This window comes from Anomaloglossus baeobatrachus, chromosome 7 (genome assembly GCF_048569485.1).
Source record: "Anomaloglossus baeobatrachus isolate aAnoBae1 chromosome 7, aAnoBae1.hap1, whole genome shotgun sequence".
Lineage (NCBI taxonomy): Eukaryota > Metazoa > Chordata > Amphibia > Anura > Aromobatidae > Anomaloglossus > Anomaloglossus baeobatrachus.
In genome coordinates, this window is record NC_134359.1 from 77,673,056 (window position 1) to 77,694,625 (window position 21,570).

Here is a 21,570-nt window from a genome sequence, read left to right on the forward strand (position 1 = left end):
CAAATTGGGAGGCTCCACATTGTCCCTGGATAGAGACGTGCATGATGGCCTGTAAACCTGAAGTGCCCATTGTAAGGAAGTGGGTCTATTTCAGTATAGCCCTTTGCCAGGGCAGCCACAAATTGGGAGGCTCCACATTGTCCCTGGATAGAGACGTGCATGATGGCCTGTAAACCTGAAGTGCCCATTGTAAGGAAGTGGGTCTATTTCAGTATAGCCCTTTGCCAGGGCAGCCACAAATTGGGAGGCTCCACATTGTCCCTGGATAGAGACGTGCATGATGGCCTGTAAACCTGAAGTGCCCATTGTAAGGAAGTGGGTCTATTTCAGTATAGCCCTTTGCCAGGGCAGCCACAAATTGGGAGGCTCCACATTGTCCCTGGATAGAGACGTGCATGATGGCCTGTAAACCTGAAGTGCCCATTGTAAGGAAGTGGGTCTATTTCAGTATAGCCCTTTGCCAGGGCAGCCACAAATTGGGAGGCTCCACATTGTCCCTGGATAGAGACGTGCATGATGGCCTGTAAACCTGAAGTGCCCATTGTAAGGAAGTGGGTCTATTTCAGTATAGCCCTTTGCCAGGGCAGCCACAAATTGGGAGGCTCCACATTGTCCCTGGATAGAGACGTGCATGATGGCCTGTAAACCTGAAGTGCCCATTGTAAGGAAGTGGGTCTATTTCAGTATAGCCCTTTGCCAGGGCAGCCACAAATTGGGAGGCTCCACATTGTCCCTGGATAGAGACGTGCATGATGGCCTGTAAACCTGAAGTGCCCATTGTAAGGAAGTGGGTCTATTTCAGTATAGCCCTTTGCCAGGGCAGCCACAAATTGGGAGGCTCCACATTGTCCCTGGATAGAGACGTGCATGATGGCCTGTAAACCTGAAGTGCCCATTGTAAGGAAGTGGGTCTATTTCAGTATAGCCCTTTGCCAGGGCAGCCACAAATTGGGAGGCTCCACATTGTCCCTGGATAGAGACGTGCATGATGGCCTGTAAACCTGAAGTGCCCATTGTAAGGAAGTGGGTCTATTTCAGTATAGCCCTTTGCCAGGGCAGCCACAAATTGGGAGGCTCCACATTGTCCCTGGATAGAGACGTGCATGATGGCCTGTAAACCTGAAGTGCCCATTGTAAGGAAGTGGGTCTATTTCAGTATAGCCCTTTGCCAGGGCAGCCACAAATTGGGAGGCTCCACATTGTCCCTGGATAGAGACGTGCATGATGGCCTGTAAACCTGAAGTGCCCATTGTAAGGAAGTGGGTCTATTTCAGTATAGCCCTTTGCCAGGGCAGCCACAAATTGGGAGGCTCCACATTGTCCCTGGATAGAGACGTGCATGATGGCCTGTAAACCTGAAGTGCCCATTGTAAGGAAGTGGGTCTATTTCAGTATAGCCCTTTGCTAGGGCAGCCAAAAATTGGGAGGCTCCACGTTGTCCCTGGGTAGAGACGTGCATGAGTGCCTCAAAACATTAAGTGTCCATTTTAAGGAAGTGGGTGTATTATAGTATAGCCCTTAGGCAGGGCAGCCAAAAATTGGGAGGCTCCACGTTGTCCCTGGGTAGAGACGTGCATGAGGGCCTCAAAACATTAAGTGTCCATTTTAAGGAAGTGGGTGTATTATAGTATAGCCCTTAGGCAGGGCAGCCAAAAATTGGGAGGCTCCACGTTGTCCCTGGGTAGAGACGTGCATGAGGGCCTCAAAACATTAAGTGTCCATTTTAAGGAAGTGGGTGTATTATAGTATAGCCCTTAGGCAGGGCAGCCAAAAATTGGGAGGCTCCACGTTGTCCCTGGGTAGAGACGTGCATGAGGGCCTCAAAACATTAAGTGTCCATTTTAAGGAAGTGGGTGTATTATAGTATAGCCCTTAGGCAGGGCAGCCAAAAATTGGGAGGCTCCACGTTGTCCCTGGGTAGAGACGTGCATGAGGGCCTCAAAACATTAAGTGTCCATTTTAAGGAAGTGGGTGTATTATAGTATAGCCCTTAGGCAGGGCAGCCAAAAATTGGGAGGCTCCACGTTGTCCCTGGGTAGAGACGTGCATGAGGGCCTCAAAACATTGTTCCCATTGCAAAGGAGCGGGTCTCCTGTCGTTGTAATGTCCATTCTGCAAAGAATGGGCGAAAAAATTTACCACTGGGGGTATACCTGAAACAAAGGCCTAAGTATTGCAATTTGTAACGGTCATCATCATGGTGGCGCATGAGGAGAAGGAGGAGCAGTCCAGCGATTATCCAAAGTCCAGAAGTGTGTACCCATGGGTGAGTGGAGGTACATGGCAAACTTTAAATTCCGCTCTCATTTGCTGGTGGTGTGGTGAAGTCTGGCCCAATCCAACCCTTGTTCATCTTGATCAGAGTCAGCCTGTCAGCATTTTCAGTTGACAGGCGGGTGCGTTTATCTGTAATGATTCCACCTGCGGCACTAAAAACACGCTCTGACAAAACGCTAGCAGCAGGGCAGGCCAGGACTTCCAAGGCGTAGAGAGCCAATTCATGCCACGTGTCCAGCTTGGATACCCAATAATTGTAAGGCACAGAGGAATGTCGGAGTACAGTTCGATCTGCAAGGTACTCCTTCAGCATCTGGGCAAACTTAGGATTTCTTGTGGCACTACCCCGCACCTCAGGGGCTGTGGTACGTGAGGGGCTGAGAAAACTGTCCCACATCTTAAAGACTGTTCCCCTACCTCTGGCGGATTGGACTTGTGCCTCTCTCGGCTGTACGCCTCGGTTGTCCACTGATTCCTGACCTATGCCGCTAGCGTTTTGTGAGGGGAATGCTTTGCCTACTTCCGTGAGTATGGCCTTCCGGAACTGCTGCATTTTGGTTGACCTCTCCTCCACGGGAATAAGAGACAAAAAGTTCTCCTTGTAGCGTGTGTCTAACAGTGTTACCAACCAGTAATGATTGTCGGCCAAGATGTTCTTAACGCGAGGGTCACGAGACAGGCAGCTTACCATAAAGTCAGCCATGTGCGCCAGACTCTTAACAGCCAGGACTTCAGTAGCCTGACCAACAAGATGACTGAACATGCTGTCCTCCTCCTCCTCCTCCTCCTCCTCCTCATCTACCCTGTCCTCTGGCCAGCCACGCTGAACCGAGGATATGACTGGTGTGCATGTCATATCCTCAATTTGGCCGGAGAGTTGCTCCATGTCTTCATCCTCCTCCTCGTCATAGTCCTCCACTGCACGTTGTGATGAGACGAGGCTGGGCTGTGTGTTATCACCCACACCCACTACTGTTTCTTGCTGCAACTCATCGCGCTCCGCCTGCAATGCATCATGTTTGTTTTTCAGCAGAGACCGTTTTAGAAGGCAGAGTAGCGGTATGGTGACGCTAATAATGGCGTCATCACCACTCACCATCTTGGTGGAGTCCTCAAAGTTTTGGAGGATGGTACATAGGTCTGACATCCATCTCCACTCCTCAGGTGTTATGTGTGGAGTTTGACCCATTTCCCGACGGCTTAGGTGATGCAGGTACTCAACAACTGCCCTCTTCTGCTCACATATCCTGACCAACATGTGCAGAGTTGAATTCCAACGCGTGGGGACATCACACACCAGTCTGTGAGCCGGAAGATGCAAACGGCGCTGAAAGCCGGCAAGGCCGGCTGAAGCAGTAGGTGACTTTCGAAAATGTGCAGACAGGCGGTGAACTTTTACCAGCAGATCAGACAGCTCTGAGTATGACTTTATAAACCGCTGAACCACGAGGTTGAGCACATGGGCCACGCATGGAACATGTGTCAGCTGGCCTCGCCTCAAAGCCGCCACCAGGTTCCGGCCATTGTCACACACGACCTTTCCTGGCTTTAGGTTCAGAGGTGTGAGCCAGTGATCTGCCTGCTGTTTCAGAGCTGTCCACAGCTCTTCTGCATTGTGGGGTTTGTCACCTATGCAGATTAGCTTCAGCACAGCCTGTTGCCGCTTCGCCGAGGCAGTGCTGCAGTGCTTCCAGCTTGTGACTGGTGTGGAGGGCACAGTGGATGAGGATGCGCAGGAGGAGGAGGAGGCTGAAGAGCATGACATTCCGGAGCTGTAGAGTGTGGGTGAAACACTGACTGAGGTAGGGCCTGCAAACCTTGGTGTGGGAAGGACGTGTTCCGTCCCTCGCTCAGACTGGGTCCCAGCTTCCACAATATTAACCCAGTGTGCCGTCAACGAGATGTAGCGGCCTTGCCCACAAGCACTTGTCCACGTGTCTGTGGTTAGGTGGACCTTGGGTGAAACAGCGTTGTTCAGGGCACGTGTGATGTTTTGTGACACGTGGTTATGCAACGCGGGGACGGCACACCGGGAGAAATAGTGGCGGCTGGGGACCGAGTAACGTGGGACAGCTGCCGCCATCAGGTCACGGAATGCTTCTGTCTCCACCAGCCTAAAAGGCAACATTTCCAGCGCAAGCAGTCGCGAAATGTTAGCATTTAGAACTGTGGCATGTGGGGTGTTGGCAGTGTATTTGCGCCTGCGTTCAAAGGTTTGCTGAATGGATAACTGAACGCTGCGCTGGGACAAGGACGTGCTTGATGATGGTGTTCTTTCTGCGTAGGCAACTGCAGGTGCAGGAGTGGAGGAGGCTTGTTCGCAGGCAGCATGGACAGGGGATTGGCTCGCATGCACAACCAGCGAAGACGTAGCAGTGACATCAGCAAGCACTGCTCCTCGACTCTGTTGTACTTCCCACAAAGTCGGGTGCTTGGCTGACATGTGCCTGATCATGCTGGTGGTGGTCAGGCTGCTAGTTTTGGTACCCCTGCTGATGCTGGCACGGCAGGTGTTGCAAATGGCCTTTTTTGAATCATCTGGATCCAACTTAAAAAACTGCCAGACTCGGGAAGACCTAACATTTGTACAGGCACCTTGTGTCGTCGTGTTGTTCCGGGGAACGGTTGCCTGACTTCTGCCTGGGGCCACCACCCTGCTTCTTACTGCCTGTTGTGATGCTACGCCTCCCTCCCACTGTGCACTGCTGTCCTCGCTCTGCATATCCTCCTGCCAGGTTGGGTCAGTTACTGGATCATCCACCACGTCGTCTTCCTCTTCCGCACCCTGCTCCTCCTCCTGACTTCCTGACAATTGTGTCTCATCATCGTCCACCACTTGTTGAGACACGTTGCCAACTTCGTGAGAACGTGGCTGCTCAAATATTTGGCCATCTGTACAGACGATCTCCTCATGACCCACTTCAATATGAGCTGGCGAGAGGCCAGAATGTGTGAATGGAAACGTGAACAGCTCTTCCGAGTGTCCAAGTGTGGGATCATTAATGTCCGAGGAGGACGTGTACTCAGCCTGGTGGTAGGAAGGAGGATCAGGTTCAGAAATGTGCGGTGCAGTATCACGGCTACTGACACTTGACCGTGTGGAAGACAGAGTGTTTGTGGTGGTGCCAATCTGACTGGAAGCATTATCTGCTATCCAACTAACAACCTGTTGACACTGGTCTTGGTTCAAGAGCGGTGTACTGCTGCGGTCCCCAAGAATTTGGGACAGGACGTGCGAGCGACTAGATGTGGCCCTTTGTTGTGGCGAAATTAGAGCTTGCCCACGACCTCGGCCTCTGCCTGCACCACCATCACGTCCACTTCCTTGTTCCTTGCCAATGCCCTTGCGCATTTTGCAATGCTGTGCACTGCTGACGTGTATATTCACTACTTGTGCGTTATATTAAAGTTTCTGGAAATTGCACACAAGTGCACCTGTACGCTGCCACCAACAGGCACACACGTGCGGTTTTAAAAACCAAGCACGGACGCAATAAGAACCTAACAGGTTTTTTTGGGGAGCGACAATTACAGACAAGTCAGACACTATCTGGACTGTTTTACACTGTGTACACCAGCCCCAGATATGATGAAGGCTGGTATACGGTCACCACTACCCTGCCTGCCTGCCTGCCTGTATACTGGTACAATAGTCCTGACAAGGACTCTTTTGGTCACTAGCCTGTATTCAGACCTGGCTATACCCTGCCTGTATATAGCAACAGTAGTCCTGAGAAGGACTCTGCTACTGTACTCCGACCTGGCTATACCCTGCCTGCCTGTATACAACTAGAATAGTCCTGAGAAGGACTTTTGGTCACACTGTTTGCAGCCCTGCAACTGAAAAAGCTATAAAGGGCCGCAAAGCTTTCCCTGAATCAGCGACACTCTCCCTGCACTGACAGTCTGGATAGCTGTGAGCAGAGCACAGCGCGCCGGCCGATATAAAGGCTCGGTCACGCTGTGCAGGCCGGCCAATCACTGCAATTCCACAACTAACAGGGCTGTGGCATTGCAGTGGTCTGCCAGCCAATCCCTGCATGAGGGCTGGCTCTCAAAAGAGCGCCAACATGCAGAAATGAAGACCACGAGTACAGCACGAGTATCGCGAGATTACTCGGTCCCCGCCGAGCAGCCCGAGTACAGCGATACTCGTGCGAGTACCGAGTAGTGACAAGCATGCTCGCTCATCACTATATTTTAACCATATTCCCCGTTGCTCATGTTTTTTGCGTCGCTATGTGTCCCCCTGTGTGCGTGGCTTTGTGTTCCTTCTAACTTCGCTGTGCGCTTACAACTATGTATTGCCTGGGCGCAACCTTGTGTCCCAATCTTGGCATTAACTGTAAACCTGTTAAACTACCCCCCCAACTGCTTTCAATTGTCTTTCGGTATGCTTATAGCGTTGCTTTCCCTGGACCCAACTATTCAACCTAGATCTATTGCCAACTGACAACCCCTCAACTGTCCCCCCCTTTACAATCAATCGTCTCATCACTTCCATTTTTTCTGTGATGCTCCTGGCTCCGCAATCCCCGCTCAGCCCCCTAATTAACATTTACATATAGCCTGTCCCCCATTGTTCTGTTATTTAACAAACCAGAGCAAGGCCTTCCTGGTCAATAGCCGTGCCAGCATACAATACCCCCACCCTCATTACCCATACATATTATTTGTTGCCTCTGGTCTCAATTTCACTCCACCTCCCATCAGCATAAGTGACCTGGATACCAGAGGAGCGATTTATCCGTAGATACTAAATAGAGAGAAGCCCGGTCCTCCATAGATGTTAGGACCCCCCCACACCCCCGAGGGGGCAGGGCACCTTGGTCAATATAAATTGACAAGGCGAGGAGAACCGCAGAGGAGGAAGTAGGAAGTGGAGGAGGAAGTGGAAGAGGAAGTGGAAGTAGGAAGTAAAAGAGGAAGTGGAAGTGGAAGTAGGAAGAGGAAGTGGAAGTAGGAAGAGGAAGTAGGAATTGGAGGAGGAAGTAGGAAGTGGAAGAGGAAGTTGAAGAGGAAGTAGGAAGAGGAAGTAGGAAGTGGAAGTAGAAGTGGAAGAGGAAGTAGGAAGTAGAAGAGAAAGTACAAAGTGGAAGAGGAAGTAGGAAGAGGAAGTGGAAGCGGAAGTAGAAGTAGGAAGTGGAAGAGGAAGTGGAAGTAGGAAGAGGTAGTTGAAGAGGAAGTGGAAGAGGAAGTAGGAAGTGGAAGAGGAAGAGGAAGTAGGAAGTGGAAGAAGTAGAGAAGGAAGAGGAAGTGAAAAAGGAAGGAGGAAGTGGAAGAGGAAGTGGAAGTAGGAAATGGAAGAGGAAGTGGAAGGAGATAGAAAAGGAGGCATGAAGTGAAAGAGGTAGCGAAAGGGGGAGTGAGAAGTGGAAGAAGAGGAAGTTGGAAGAGGAAGTAGGAAGTGGAAGAGGAAGTAGGAAGTAAAAGAGGAAATGGAAGTAAAGAGTAAAAATGCAATGATAAACAGTAGATGTTACTCATCCCCTGCATTCCGTCAGTCCCCTCTCTCCTGGGCCCCTCAGTTCAGTTCCAAATATCAATTCTCCTTGCAGCCTCTCTCATGGCGCTCCCTTCTTCTGGTTTCCAGGCCTACGCGACGGCGACCTCCTTGTCTTTGGGCTTCCTGCATGGATCTCTCTCCCCTCCTCTCTCCCCTCCATCCAGTCTTTCCGACCCGATGCCCGGCTCTCCTCCTCTCCTCCATGTCGGTCATGTTGTCTCTCCGGGGATTCCTCCGTCTGGCTTCTGTTCTCCATCTCCTCCATCCACTTCTCCGCCTCCCTCAAGTCTTTCGTCGCAAAAAGGGATCCATCACGTCTTGTTACTCTCAGTATTGCAGGATAAAGCATTTGGAATTTTATGCCATTACGGTATAGCGCAGTGCAGATCTTACTAAAGGCTTTCTTTTTGCGTGTAACCTCTGCCGAGTAGTCCCCGAAGATCAGCACTTTTTGTCCTTGTAAAGACAATGGGGTCCTCCTTCCTCTAAACGTTCGCAGCAGCTCTTCTTTGTCTTTGTATTCCAAGTATTTTATTATCACTTGGCGCGGCCTAAGTGGTCCAGTCACTCCTGTGTTGCCTTCTGTTCTTCCTGTGCCTGGATGCTCTCTTGCAGGGCCCACTCTGTGCGCTCTTTCCACCCTGCATTTATGCGTCAGACCTAGCGCCTTGGGGAGCTCTGCTTCACATATACTGTCCAATTGCCGCATGCTTATGGATTCTGGCAGTCCCACCAGCCTTAAATTGCTTCTTCTGGAGCGATTTTCCAGATCTTCCATTTTGTCTCTTATGGCTTGGGATCTCTCCACCATCTCCTGCAGCTGCCCCTTTTAATGCTGTCACCTCGTCCTCTGTGTCAGAGATTCTTTGCTCCATCTCTGACCTCCTAGCTCCCTGCTGTGTGATCTGCTCCCTCAGGGGTGATAGCGCTGCCCCCACCATAGCCTTCAAGGAATCCTTGATCCTGTCTGCCAGGTGCACTGCCACTGCACCAGCCAGACGGTCGTAGTCTATTTGCAATATATAAGAATAAGGCTGCACATCAAACTTAGATAATGGTATAATGCCTCAAGCATATGGAAAAATATTGGAATATACAATGAAAAATGCTACTTGCTAATTTGAACATGTGAATAATGAATTGCATACCTGCTATGAATATTAGGAAAAAGGAGATATTTAGCAATTGCATTGATCAATGTAACTGAGCCCCAAAACCTCGTCAAGGTACATCTCTATATTGGGGTCCCTAGCTCTGTGACCCTAACTGTGTGTCATCTCATTGCAATTAAAAACTGCTATGGGTGGAGAGGGGTAACTAAGGACTTTCTTATATAGGAGATGGAAAAAACATGGCCGAAAGGGGCGGAGCTGTGTTCACATTCAGAAAAAAAACTACATATAACTGAATAGGATAACTGAAGTGAGCACTAATATATATATATGAGTGCAAGCCAAAAATACATACTATATATAAGAATAAGGCTGCACATCAAACTTAGATAATGGTATAATGCCTCAAGCATATGGAAAAATATTGGAATATACAATGAAAAATGCTACTTGCTAATTTGAACATGTGAATAATGAATTGCATACCTGCTATGAATATTAGGAAAAAGGAGATATTTAGCAATTGCATTGATCAATGTAACTGAGCCCCAAAACCTCGTCAAGGTACATCTCTATATTGGGGTCCCTAGCTCTGTGACCCTAACTGTGTGTCATCTCATTGCAATTAAAAACTGCTATGGGTGGAGAGGGGTAACTAAGGACTTTCTTATATAGGAGATGGAAAAAACATGGCCGAAAGGGGCGGAGCTGTGTTCACATTCAGAAAAAAAACTACATATAACTGAATAGGATAACTGAAGTGAGCACTAATATATATATATGAGTGCAAGCCAAAAATACATACTATATATAAGAATAAGGCTGCACATCAAACTTAGATAATGGTATAATGCCTCAAGCATATGGAAAAATATTGGAATATACAATGAAAAATGCTACTTGCTAATTTGAACATGTGAATAATGAATTGCATACCTGCTATGAATATTAGGAAAAAGGAGATATTTAGCAATTGCATTGATCAATGTAACTGAGCCCCAAAACCTCGTCAAGGTACATCTCTATATTGGGGTCCCTAGCTCTGTGACCCTAACTGTGTGTCATCTCATTGCAATTAAAAACTGCTATGGGTGGAGAGGGGTAACTAAGGACTTTCTTATATAGGAGATGGAAAAAACATGGCCGAAAGGGGCGGAGCTGTGTTCACATTCAGAAAAAAAACTACATATAACTGAATAGGATAACTGAAGTGAGCACTAATATATATATATGAGTGCAAGCCAAAAATACATACTATATATAAGAATAAGGCTGCACATCAAACTTAGATAATGGTATAATGCCTCAAGCATATGGAAAAATATTGGAATATACAATGAAAAATGCTACTTGCTAATTTGAACATGTGAATAATGAATTGCATACCTGCTATGAATATTAGGAAAAAGGAGATATTTAGCAATTGCATTGATCAATGTAACTGAGCCCCAAAACCTCGTCAAGGTACATCTCTATATTGGGGTCCCTAGCTCTGTGACCCTAACTGTGTGTCATCTCATTGCAATTAAAAACTGCTATGGGTGGAGAGGGGTAACTAAGGACTTTCTTATATAGGAGATGGAAAAAACATGGCCGAAAGGGGCGGAGCTGTGTTCACATTCAGAAAAAAAACTACATATAACTGAATAGTGAACACAGCTCCGCCCCTTTCGGCCATGTTTTTTCCATCTCCTATATAAGAAAGTCCTTAGTTACCCCTCTCCACCCATAGCAGTTTTTAATTGCAATGAGATGACACACAGTTAGGGTCACAGAGCTAGGGACCCCAATATAGAGATGTACCTTGACGAGGTTTTGGGGCTCAGTTACATTGATCAATGCAATTGCTAAATATCTCCTTTTTCCTAATATTCATAGCAGGTATGCAATTCATTATTCACATGTTCAAATTAGCAAGTAGCATTTTTCATTGTATATTCCAATATTTTTCCATATGCTTGAGGCATTATACCATTATCTAAGTTTGATGTGCAGCCTTATTCTTATATATAGTATGTATTTTTGGCTTGCACTCATATATATATATTAGTGCTCACTTCAGTTATCCTATTCAGTTATATGTAGTTTTTTTTCTGAATGTGAACACAGCTCCGCCCCTTTCGGCCATGTTTTTTCCATCTCCTATATAAGAAAGTCCTTAGTTACCCCTCTCCACCCATAGCAGTTTTTAATTGCAATGAGATGACACACAGTTAGGGTCACAGAGCTAGGGACCCCAATATAGAGATGTACCTTGACGAGGTTTTGGGGCTCAGTTACATTGATCAATGCAATTGCTAAATATCTCCTTTTTCCTAATATTCATAGCAGGTATGCAATTCATTATTCACATGTTCAAATTAGCAAGTAGCATTTTTCATTGTATATTCCAATATTTTTCCATATGCTTGAGGCATTATACCATTATCTAAGTTTGATGTGCAGCCTTATTCTTATATATAGTATGTATTTTTGGCTTGCACTCATATATATATATTAGTGCTCACTTCAGTTATCCTATTCAGTTATATGTAGTTTTTTTTCTGAATGTGAACACAGCTCCGCCCCTTTCGGCCATGTTTTTTCCATCTCCTATATAAGAAAGTCCTTAGTTACCCCTCTCCACCCATAGCAGTTTTTAATTGCAATGAGATGACACACAGTTAGGGTCACAGAGCTAGGGACCCCAATATAGAGATGTACCTTGACGAGGTTTTGGGGCTCAGTTACATTGATCAATGCAATTGCTAAATATCTCCTTTTTCCTAATATTCATAGCAGGTATGCAATTCATTATTCACATGTTCAAATTAGCAAGTAGCATTTTTCATTGTATATTCCAATATTTTTCCATATGCTTGAGGCATTATACCATTATCTAAGTTTGATGTGCAGCCTTATTCTTATATATAGTATGTATTTTTGGCTTGCACTCATATATATATATTAGTGCTCACTTCAGTTATCCTATTCAGTTATATGTAGTTTTTTTTCTGAATGTGAACACAGCTCCGCCCCTTTCGGCCATGTTTTTTCCATCTCCTATATAAGAAAGTCCTTAGTTACCCCTCTCCACCCATAGCAGTTTTTAATTGCAATGAGATGACACACAGTTAGGGTCACAGAGCTAGGGACCCCAATATAGAGATGTACCTTGACGAGGTTTTGGGGCTCAGTTACATTGATCAATGCAATTGCTAAATATCTCCTTTTTCCTAATATTCATAGCAGGTATGCAATTCATTATTCACATGTTCAAATTAGCAAGTAGCATTTTTCATTGTATATTCCAATATTTTTCCATATGCTTGAGGCATTATACCATTATCTAAGTTTGATGTGCAGCCTTATTCTTATATATAGTATGTATTTTTGGCTTGCACTCATATATATATATTAGTGCTCACTTCAGTTATCCTATTCAGTTATATGTAGTTTTTTTTCTGAATGTGAACACAGCTCCGCCCCTTTCGGCCATGTTTTTTCCATCTCCTATATAAGAAAGTCCTTAGTTACCCCTCTCCACCCATAGCAGTTTTTAATTGCAATGAGATGACACACAGTTAGGGTCACAGAGCTAGGGACCCCAATATAGAGATGTACCTTGACGAGGTTTTGGGGCTCAGTTACATTGATCAATGCAATTGCTAAATATCTCCTTTTTCCTAATATTCATAGCAGGTATGCAATTCATTATTCACATGTTCAAATTAGCAAGTAGCATTTTTCATTGTATATTCCAATATTTTTCCATATGCTTGAGGCATTATACCATTATCTAAGTTTGATGTGCAGCCTTATTCTTATATATAGTATGTATTTTTGGCTTGCACTCATATATATATATTAGTAGTCTATTTGCAGGCCTGGGAGCTGGTTGTACTGCTGGGCTGCCCGCTGCTCTCTCAGCTGCTCCTCCTCCTCCATCTGCCTCTGCTCACCTCCCTGCATACCGCTGCGGCCCGCGTCCTCCGCTATCTTATGCTCCATGTGCTCTCCCTCTGCAGCGCCCTGCTTCTTCCGCTGTCTGCCGCTGCTCCTAAGGAGGTACCGCTCCATACACGGTCACCTCCCGCTCCTTGCCTCCCGTTTTCCGCCTCCTCCCGCGGCTGTGGGGCTCTTTTCGTCGGTGTGTGGGGCTGAGGAACGTGCGGAGCTCTGTCTTCCGTGTCCTCACATCACAGAGCCGGAAGTTTAAAGGCTTTTTACTATACAGTTTGTAAATGCCCCTCTGAAGTTGTCTGGGTCCGGCCAGCTTCAGTGTCCTTGCTCTTCTTCCATGCTGCAGAGGCAGAACTGCCCCTACTAGCCAGAAGGGAAAGAAGACAGTTTAGACCAGTGGTGCAACCATACTGGAGGTCTGAACTGTCATTCTACATTCCATATGGCAAGCAGAAAGCCTGGAGTCAGAAGCGTGGTGCACATCAGAAGATAGAAGATGTGCATACACCTTTAAAGGGGTTGTCGACTGCTAGGACAACCCCTTCTGTTTCACATTTCCCCAGGTAAAATAATAAAGACTATACTTGTATCCCTTACTGGCGCCATTCTAACAGTGCCGTGGTTCGCGTTCCCGTTGTTTATGTGGCGTTTTGACAATCTGTGCCAGCTTCCTTCTCCCCGCCTTCGGACCAAACGAATAATCAACAGGAAGTGAGCTCACTTCCTGTTGATTAACGCATTTGGTCCTAAGGAGTTGAGAAGGAAGCCAGTGCTCAACCCCATGTGATCTCCAGTACCTCGAGCCCGTACACAGCTAGAAGGGCGCCGGTATGGGAGGTAATTAAAGTCTTTATTATTTTACCTGGGAGAAACATGTGGAATCAAAAGAGGTTGTCCTAGTAGTAGCTAATCCATTTAAGTACAGCCACAAATGGGATGTGTATAAGAAATGCCCCTCCTTATTTCCTACGAATGGGTGACCAAGCCATATTATATGTATTCCAGGAGACTGTGGTCCACAGAGAACCCCATTTACATGTTGATTATTTTTCTGCTCTGGATTTAAGGGCATATAATCAGCAAGCTGTTATGTTGTGTATTTCTCATTTCATCCCTGGAGATCAGGCAAAATTTGTGCTGCTTCTCCCCAATACTACTTTTATTTTTCATCTGTCTTCTGGCCTCTGGGGACACCTCTAGTCTCTATGCTCCATATAGTATATGTTTTTTTTTTATAAAGGAACACTAATATAAAAGTTGACCCAAGATTTTATATATTTACTATTAATGAATAATAATAAATTCTAGTTATTTTCATATCGTTTGTTCACTCTCACAGATGTTTGAGAAGGAAAGTGACGTTCTAATGGAGATAAACCGAGCTACTGGATCTGCACTTACCCCACTGACATCAGAGCATTACGACCAAGAATAATATCACTTCCATGTCATGAGCTGTACGGAGAACAGAGAAAACGGCGTCTGAGAAACTGGAATTATATACATACGTCATGCATCGGTATAGGACATGATGGTTAGCGATAATTGTACGATTCTGCACTTTATACTATCCCAGATGATTCCCTAATCCATCTGAATGCAATTTTGGAATCACTGTCCAGTTTGGAGTCCACTATCCAGAATCCACTACCAGCTGAATGCAATTTTGGAATCACTATTCTGGGGATGAGTTCCTTTATTAAAAGAGTCAAGAAACAAGGGAGGATTCTGATATTGCCGTGACTGTACATTATCCAGTTTGCAAATCTAATGGTGAATTTTTTTTTTACATTGGATGACAATTTTCCTTAATCCAATTATAGGTTGTCGTGAAGAATGACGTCTGCAAAAATGAGTTACATGATCTGAGTAGATTTAAACAAAAAGTTCTAAAAGTCTGATCAGAAGTGAAAGAATAGTAAAAAAAAATACTGTCTGGGGAAGACTGAGGCCGGGTCACTCGAGCGTATAAATATTCATCCGATTTTCATCCAGAAAACTTTAACTCATGTTGTCGTCAATGTGTCCGTTTTTTATGTCCATGTGCGATCCCTTTTCAGACATCTACATTAAAAAATGTACAGGATCAAATAGAGTTTCCTTAGTTCATATTGGAAATCTAATATATTAAGCTGAATGTATGTATGAATGTGTGTGTGTGTGTGTGTGTGTGTGTGTGTGTCCGCTAAAGGAATCCGCACAGTCTCATTTACAATCATAACATTTTTCACAGCCACCTCATGTGACTTAGGGAGCGTCATAGACTATGTTTTGAGGGGAAAATTTAACCTCGTGCTTACGGTTCTTTGCCAAAAGACCTGCCTCCATTGAAGTTAATGGAACTGGGAGCTACAGGTCATTAATAGGAGTTGTGATTGGTTGCTATAGGCAACAAAGGACATTCTTAGTAGAAGAAGCTTGTGTGTGTGGTAGTATGATATCGGTGATGATAGAGAAAGAGACAGACAGAGACAAACAGCTAGGCAAAGAGAGAGACAGATCGAGACAGACAGAGAGGCAGACAGACAGACACAGACAGATAGACAAAGAGAGCCAGACAGAGAGAGACAGACACAGAGACAGAGATAGATGGACAGAGAGAGAGAGAGAAAGAGAGACAGACAGAGACAGCCAGACAAGGAAAGAGGCAGGGAGAGAGTGAGAGAGAAACAGAAAGACACTTAGTGACTAACACTGGGTACTACAGCTAGTGTATTCATACAAATCAGATTAAAGCGACGTGTGTGGAATCAGGGTTTTTTATTTAGATCCATAGACTTCTATGGGAGAGTTTCATTCGGCATTCAGAAAAGCATAGTGCATGCTGCAATTACTGTGCGCCTGAGTAAAAAAATGTCATCCGAAAAGCCCTATTGAGTCACACTGATTTTACTCAGATAGCACGCATCTGCATAATACTCTGGTCTGAACAGGCTTTTAGACTGAGTTCACACAGTACAGACGAGGGGCGGCACAGACAGTTTCCTTGAACAAATTATTTGATAAGTTTTCCTCCACCAAAACCCTATGTACATGTAGTGGACTTTTCATGTAATGCATTTTAGGGCTGCACATTTCAAATCAGCAGTTTCGCTATTAGGTTAAGTTGAAGGCATCTGAGCAGTATCTGCACGGCAGCTCCCCCAACCTTCTTGTGACAATGATATTCCTGCTCATATCTTATGTGATACAGAGGTCTGTGACGGCATAAAAGTAGTCTTTGTACCCTCCAGACTTGTTCTCCAAACAATATCTCACTACAGATGTATCCAAGTTTAACTTGATAAATATCGCCTCACCTTAATAACTCATTACAGAAAAGAAAACAATTTAAAGGGGATGTCCACCTCTGGGGACATTTTTTTTTTTACTTAACTGCATGTATTCACAGATAAAAATCACTTTTGTAGTTCAGTTTAATTTAAAAAAAATGTGAGTTTTGCTTATACAGGACAAATCATTCATCTAGATGTCCCAAAGAGTCAGAAGGGCTTCATCAGAGAAATAACTTTGCAGGAAGTACAAGTACAGGGACTGGACGGGAGAGATCACAGACAGAAGAAGGCCCTTGTGCAAGAAGAATATATGGGCCCTTTGCAGTCCAAGAACTCATAAAAATGCTCATAAAAAAGAGAATTTTGTTACTTACCGTAAATTCTTTTTCTTATAGTTCCGTCATGGGAGACCCAGACCATGGGTGTATAGCTACTGCCCCCGGAGGACACACAAAGTTACTACACTCAAAACGTGTAGCTCCTCCCTCCTAGCATATACACCCCCTGCTAGCCAGTCCTAGCCAGTTTAGTGCAAAAGCTGAAGGAGGACATCCACCACAAGAAGAGACAGAGTAAAATCCGGAAGAACCGGAACCTCTGTCTACAACAATAACAGCCGGTGAAGACACACGGAACAAGAAACCTGCCAACAGGCAATAGGGAGGGTGCTGGGTCTCCCATGACGGAACTATAAGAAAAAGAATTTACGGTAAGTAACAAAATTCTCTTTTTCTTTATCGTTCCTATGGGAGACCCAGACCATGGGACGTTCAAAAGCAGTCCATGGGTGGGAATAAACAGACAACTGAGAAGCAGGCAAACCTAACTTCACAAATGGGCGACAGACGTCGGAAAAATGCGTCTGCCCAAGCCCGCGTCTGCCAAAGCATGAGCATGCCTTGGGTAGTGCTTCGAAAAAGTATGCAGACTAATTCGAGCTGCAGTCTGACAGACCTACTGAGCCGTAACCTGGTGCCTGAAAGCCCAAAAAGGCGCCGACAGGTCTGATCAAATGTGCTCTGATCCCCGGCGGGGAAGGCACTTGAGTACACTTGTAGGTCTCAGAAATGGCCGACCTAAGCCAACGAACCAGGGTCGGCTTAGATGCCGAGAGACCGCTACGCTGACTAGCAGTCAGCACCAGAGAGAGGTGCACCGCCTAATAACGGCGGTGCGAGACACATAGATCCGGAGCGCCCGCACCAGATCCAGGATATGCAACGCTTCTTCAAGCGATGAACAGGAGCCGGACAAAAGGAAGGCAGGAAAATTGCCCCGGATAAGGTGGAAGCAGTAACCACCTTAGGGAAAAAAGTCCGGAGTCGGACGAAGACCACCTTGTCTTGATGCAAAAAACCAACAAAGGGGGTGACTCCGAGAGAGTGCAGCCAGAACTCTCTGGCGGGAAATTATAGCCACTAGAAAGACTACTTTCTATGAAAGATGAAACAAAGAAACCTCCCCAAGAGGCGCAAAGGGGGGTTTCCGGGAACCGGGAGGACCGGATTAAGGTCCCAGGGCTCCATAGGCCGCCGGAAAGGCGGAATGATGTGAAATGCGCCCTTAAAGGAGCGCACCGGAGCCAGCCGGATGATACGCCGCTGGCACATACTGACAGAGCCGAGACCTGTCCCTTAATGAGGGATAGTCCTAGCTGTAGACCGGACTGTGGAAGGGACAGGAGGGTCGGCAAGGCCAAAAAGGTCAAAGGACACTTTGGAGCTCGAGTCATAGCGGAGATGACTTCAGGAAGGATATCAGAAGTCGCCAAGATCCAGGACTCAAGAGCTACGCCGTCAATCTGAGAATCCAGAATTCTGACGGAAAAAACGGACCTTTTGAGAAAAGGTCTGAACGGTCCGGAAGATGCCATGGCAACCCAACGGACAGAAGGAGCAGGTCAGAGTACTAAGCCTGCCTGGGTCAGTCTGGAGTATGAGAATGACCCAACGGCCCCCTTTACTGATCTTGCGCAGGACTCTGGTCAAACATAAACCAGTGTGTCCACCGCAAAACCTGAGGATTGTGGACCACGGTTGGACAGCTGAAATAGTCTGCCTCGCAGTTTTCACATCTAGGATGTGGGCTGCGGATACGGTGGACTAGGAGTCACTTGTCCACTGAAGAATGTTGAGCCGGCAAGATTGCCAGGCGGCTGAGTGTCCCGCCCTGGAAGCTGATGTAGGAAAAAGCTGTCACGTTGTCCAACTGGACTCGAATGTGCCTAGCTGCCAACAGATGGTGAAGGCTTAGAGAGCTAGAAATACAGCTCTGATTTCCAGCACATTGATCCAGAGGGCTGATTCGGACAGAGTCCAAGCGCCCTGCGCTCCACGGTGGAGATATACTGCCCCCAAGGCGGATAGGCTAGCATCCTGGTGAGGATCACCCGGGACGGGGCCAGGAAGGAGCGCCCCTGAGACAGAGTGGCCGAAGCCACCACTGAAACGAGCCCCTGGTCAGTGGCGAAGCCACCACCCCGTGGGAGGAGGGAGTTCGCTTGTACAGCGGAAAACATCCAGTCTCAGAGGACGCAGGAGAAACTGGGCAAGGAATCGCTTCCATTGACGCCACCGTCTGACCAGCACCTGTATATGGTGTCTGATAGAACGACTCGACTAAGAGCAGCTTCACAAGTGCCGACAGAGTCTCGAATTGCGTCCCTGAGAACCTCTGGTTCGAAGTCAGAGTGGACTTGGACAGAAAGACAAGCCACCCGAAAAGGTTAGAGTGGCGAGAGTGAGCGAAGCACTCTGCTAAGAGTCAGCACTGGATGAAACCCCGACAAGAAGGCCGTCCAGGGCCAAGGATCACTGCCAATCCCTAGGGGTGCAGGACCCTATCACAGCTGCCCCAATGAGAATACTCGAGGGGCCGTGGCTAACCCCAAGGGAAGAGCCACGAATTGGACCACTCCGATTGTTAAAACGTAGTCAACGCTGGTGTGAAACTGCGATTGACTCCTGCAGATAGGCATCTCTGATGCCGATGGCTGCTAGGGAATCTCCTTGGGTTCTTAATTGATTCGGTGAAAAACACACGGAACAAAACCGAGACTCCATGTGAAAACGCCACACCTGACTATGCTTGAAAAGCTAAAGATCCAGGTCGGAAGGCACCGCCCTCTTCGGGGACTAGGAATAGATTTAAGCAAAAATCTCAGAACCGTTCCCCGTCGGGAACCGGTACAATTACTCCATTGGCCTGCAAGAAAATGCCACGGCCTGTGAGAAGGCGGCGGCCTTGGAGCCGGGAGGAGTTGACAGAAAAATCTGTTTGGCGGGTGGACAGAATTCCATCCTGTGGCCATGGGAGATATAATCCCGCCCCCACTGAACGGAGACGTGTTAGAACCCACGTCGCCAAGTGGAGAGAGCCTGCCACCGACCAAGGAGGTTGTTGGCGTGGCTAGATAGCTCGGAGGAAGCTGACTCAGTGGCAGCATCTCCTGCAGTCTTCTGAAGACGCAGCTTCGAGCCATTTGGTTCTATGAACCTAGGCCGAGCTAGAGGACGATCAGATGGAGGAACGGAAACCACCGAAACCTCAACTGATTCCTGCCCTGGACAGGTTCCCTGGTTTAGGTTTGTGGCAAGGAAGAACACTCCCCGCCAAGAGCTTCCTTAATTTCATCCAGTTGGTTCCGAGGAAACTGGACCCTCCGAAGTCACAGGAGCCTGCGGATAGCGAGGAAAGTAGCCAAGACCACCGCCGTGCGGTGTCCAGCATGGCAGACCTGGCATAGGATGAAAAGACTGAAGTCTGGAAGTTCAGGCAACCGTTTTGGGCATAGAGTCCCTGTGAGGGAATGCATCTCCTCCAGAGAAGCAGAGAAGGTACAAAAAAACCGCACTGCTGTAAAGCTGAGGAGAACGAAGCTCCTGCCGTCCCCATACCGACTTGGCCAAAAGGACAACCGGGCGGACCGCAAAACCTTAAGTGAGGAGCCATCAGCCACTGACATAACGGTCCGGGCTGAGCCACCTGAGGTGAATGAGCCCACTTCTTGACCACCATTGGTGGACAGGGGAAATACAGTCCTCAGAATCACGCTTCATGGAAGCGACTGTCAGAGCGGACCCTGGGCTGGTCACAGGGGTCTGAAAACTGGAGTGGTTAAGGAACACACGTTGTGTTCACCTAGATAAGGTAACTCCGGCGGATTGAGGTCCAGTACAATATTAATGTACCGTGGGATCCTTATAGAGGTGCCGTCAGCCACTGATACAACTATCCGGGCTGAAAGTCTAGACACCGGAGTGGCCACCCCTGGCGAATGAGTACACTCCTTGACCACCTCTGATGGGAGGGGGAGACAGGCAGCAGAACCCTGCTGTGGGGTCTGCAGGACTGTGGGCTTGGACGCAGCGGGCTGAAAACTGGAGTGGTTAAGGAACACACTCCTCGTCCTGTTAAAGGTATACTGATGCCTTTCTGCCAGCGGGGAATACTCCCCTGATACAGGCTGATGGACGTCCATTACAAGGATAATGGACGCAATCCAATCATTCGCATCTGCGTCACCTACGGACGGGTCAATGTACATAAAGTAGCGTCCGAGCCCCTGGTAGAGACATCCTCCTCGTCCAGTGAGTCAGCTCGTAATCGGAGCTGCGGGACGGGGAGGACAGGGGACCCTGCGTCTCCCTGTCAGGAGGACGGGGTCTGAGCCCAGAAGGAGAGTCCCTTGTGAGCTTTGATGAGCGAGCTGAAGCAGAAAACGCCCTGAGAAGGGGGCTGCATGCTCAGCAGATGCCGGGACAGCCGACCCCTGGAAATAAGATTCCCCCAGGGGTCAGCCACCGAAACCGGAGCAGCTGGAGGGACCATTAATGAGCCTCCAAACTGAGGGGCCACAGTGGTTATGAGCTCGGTACAGCCGTACGAGACTACCTGCAGTGGATAATAAAAACAGCCTGCAGCCTCGCTCTGTGAGACATGCTGCAGAGGTGGGGGCTCTATCTAGAATGTCTAGAATACCCAAGACAGGGGTTCAGCCTGGGGAGATTCCAGGCTGAGGCACCACCACATAAGAACCATTACAGTGTGGGTCTGTGCTGGTTCAGACATATAAGCTTACATGCAGAACATGTAGTGTACAGCCTTGGAGCTTTGCTCCTAGAGTGAGACATGCTGCTGAGGAGGAGGTTCTATAATAAAGAATTAACTCCTTCAGAATGCCCTGAGAGTGTATAAAAGTGCACAACCAGAGGTTGTGACTTATCAGGCCGCTATTATGACTGCCCTCCGGATTCCAAGCCTGGACCCCCAGCCAGATATTCACTCCCTCTGCACTGCAGAGCAGCCAGCGCCGACCAGTGTACTAAGGACGCTGAGAAAATGGCGCCAGAGTGAGGGGGGGGGCGGGGGTTAACCCAGGAGCGGGAATCGGAGGGCTAAGGAGATGTACAGGGGAGGGAATCATCTCCTCAAAAAGGAGTGTCCTCCCCTGTGCAGA

The 21,570-nt window shown here is 47.4% G+C and overlaps 1 protein-coding gene across 1 annotated transcript in view; it reads left to right on the forward strand.

Moving 5' to 3' along the window:
• The window catches only part of LOC142245101 (endoribonuclease YbeY-like), a 35,298-nt gene extending 20,379 nt beyond the window's left edge, over window positions 1-14,919 (forward strand). Inside the window, exon 5 of the mRNA XM_075317430.1 lies at window positions 14,177-14,919. Within this exon, the coding sequence (XP_075173545.1) occupies window positions 14,177-14,272 (96 nt within the window). The 3' untranslated portion in view covers window positions 14,273-14,919. The remainder of the gene's footprint in view (window positions 1-14,176) is intronic.
• The last annotated feature ends 6,651 nt before the right edge of the window (window positions 14,920-21,570 follow it).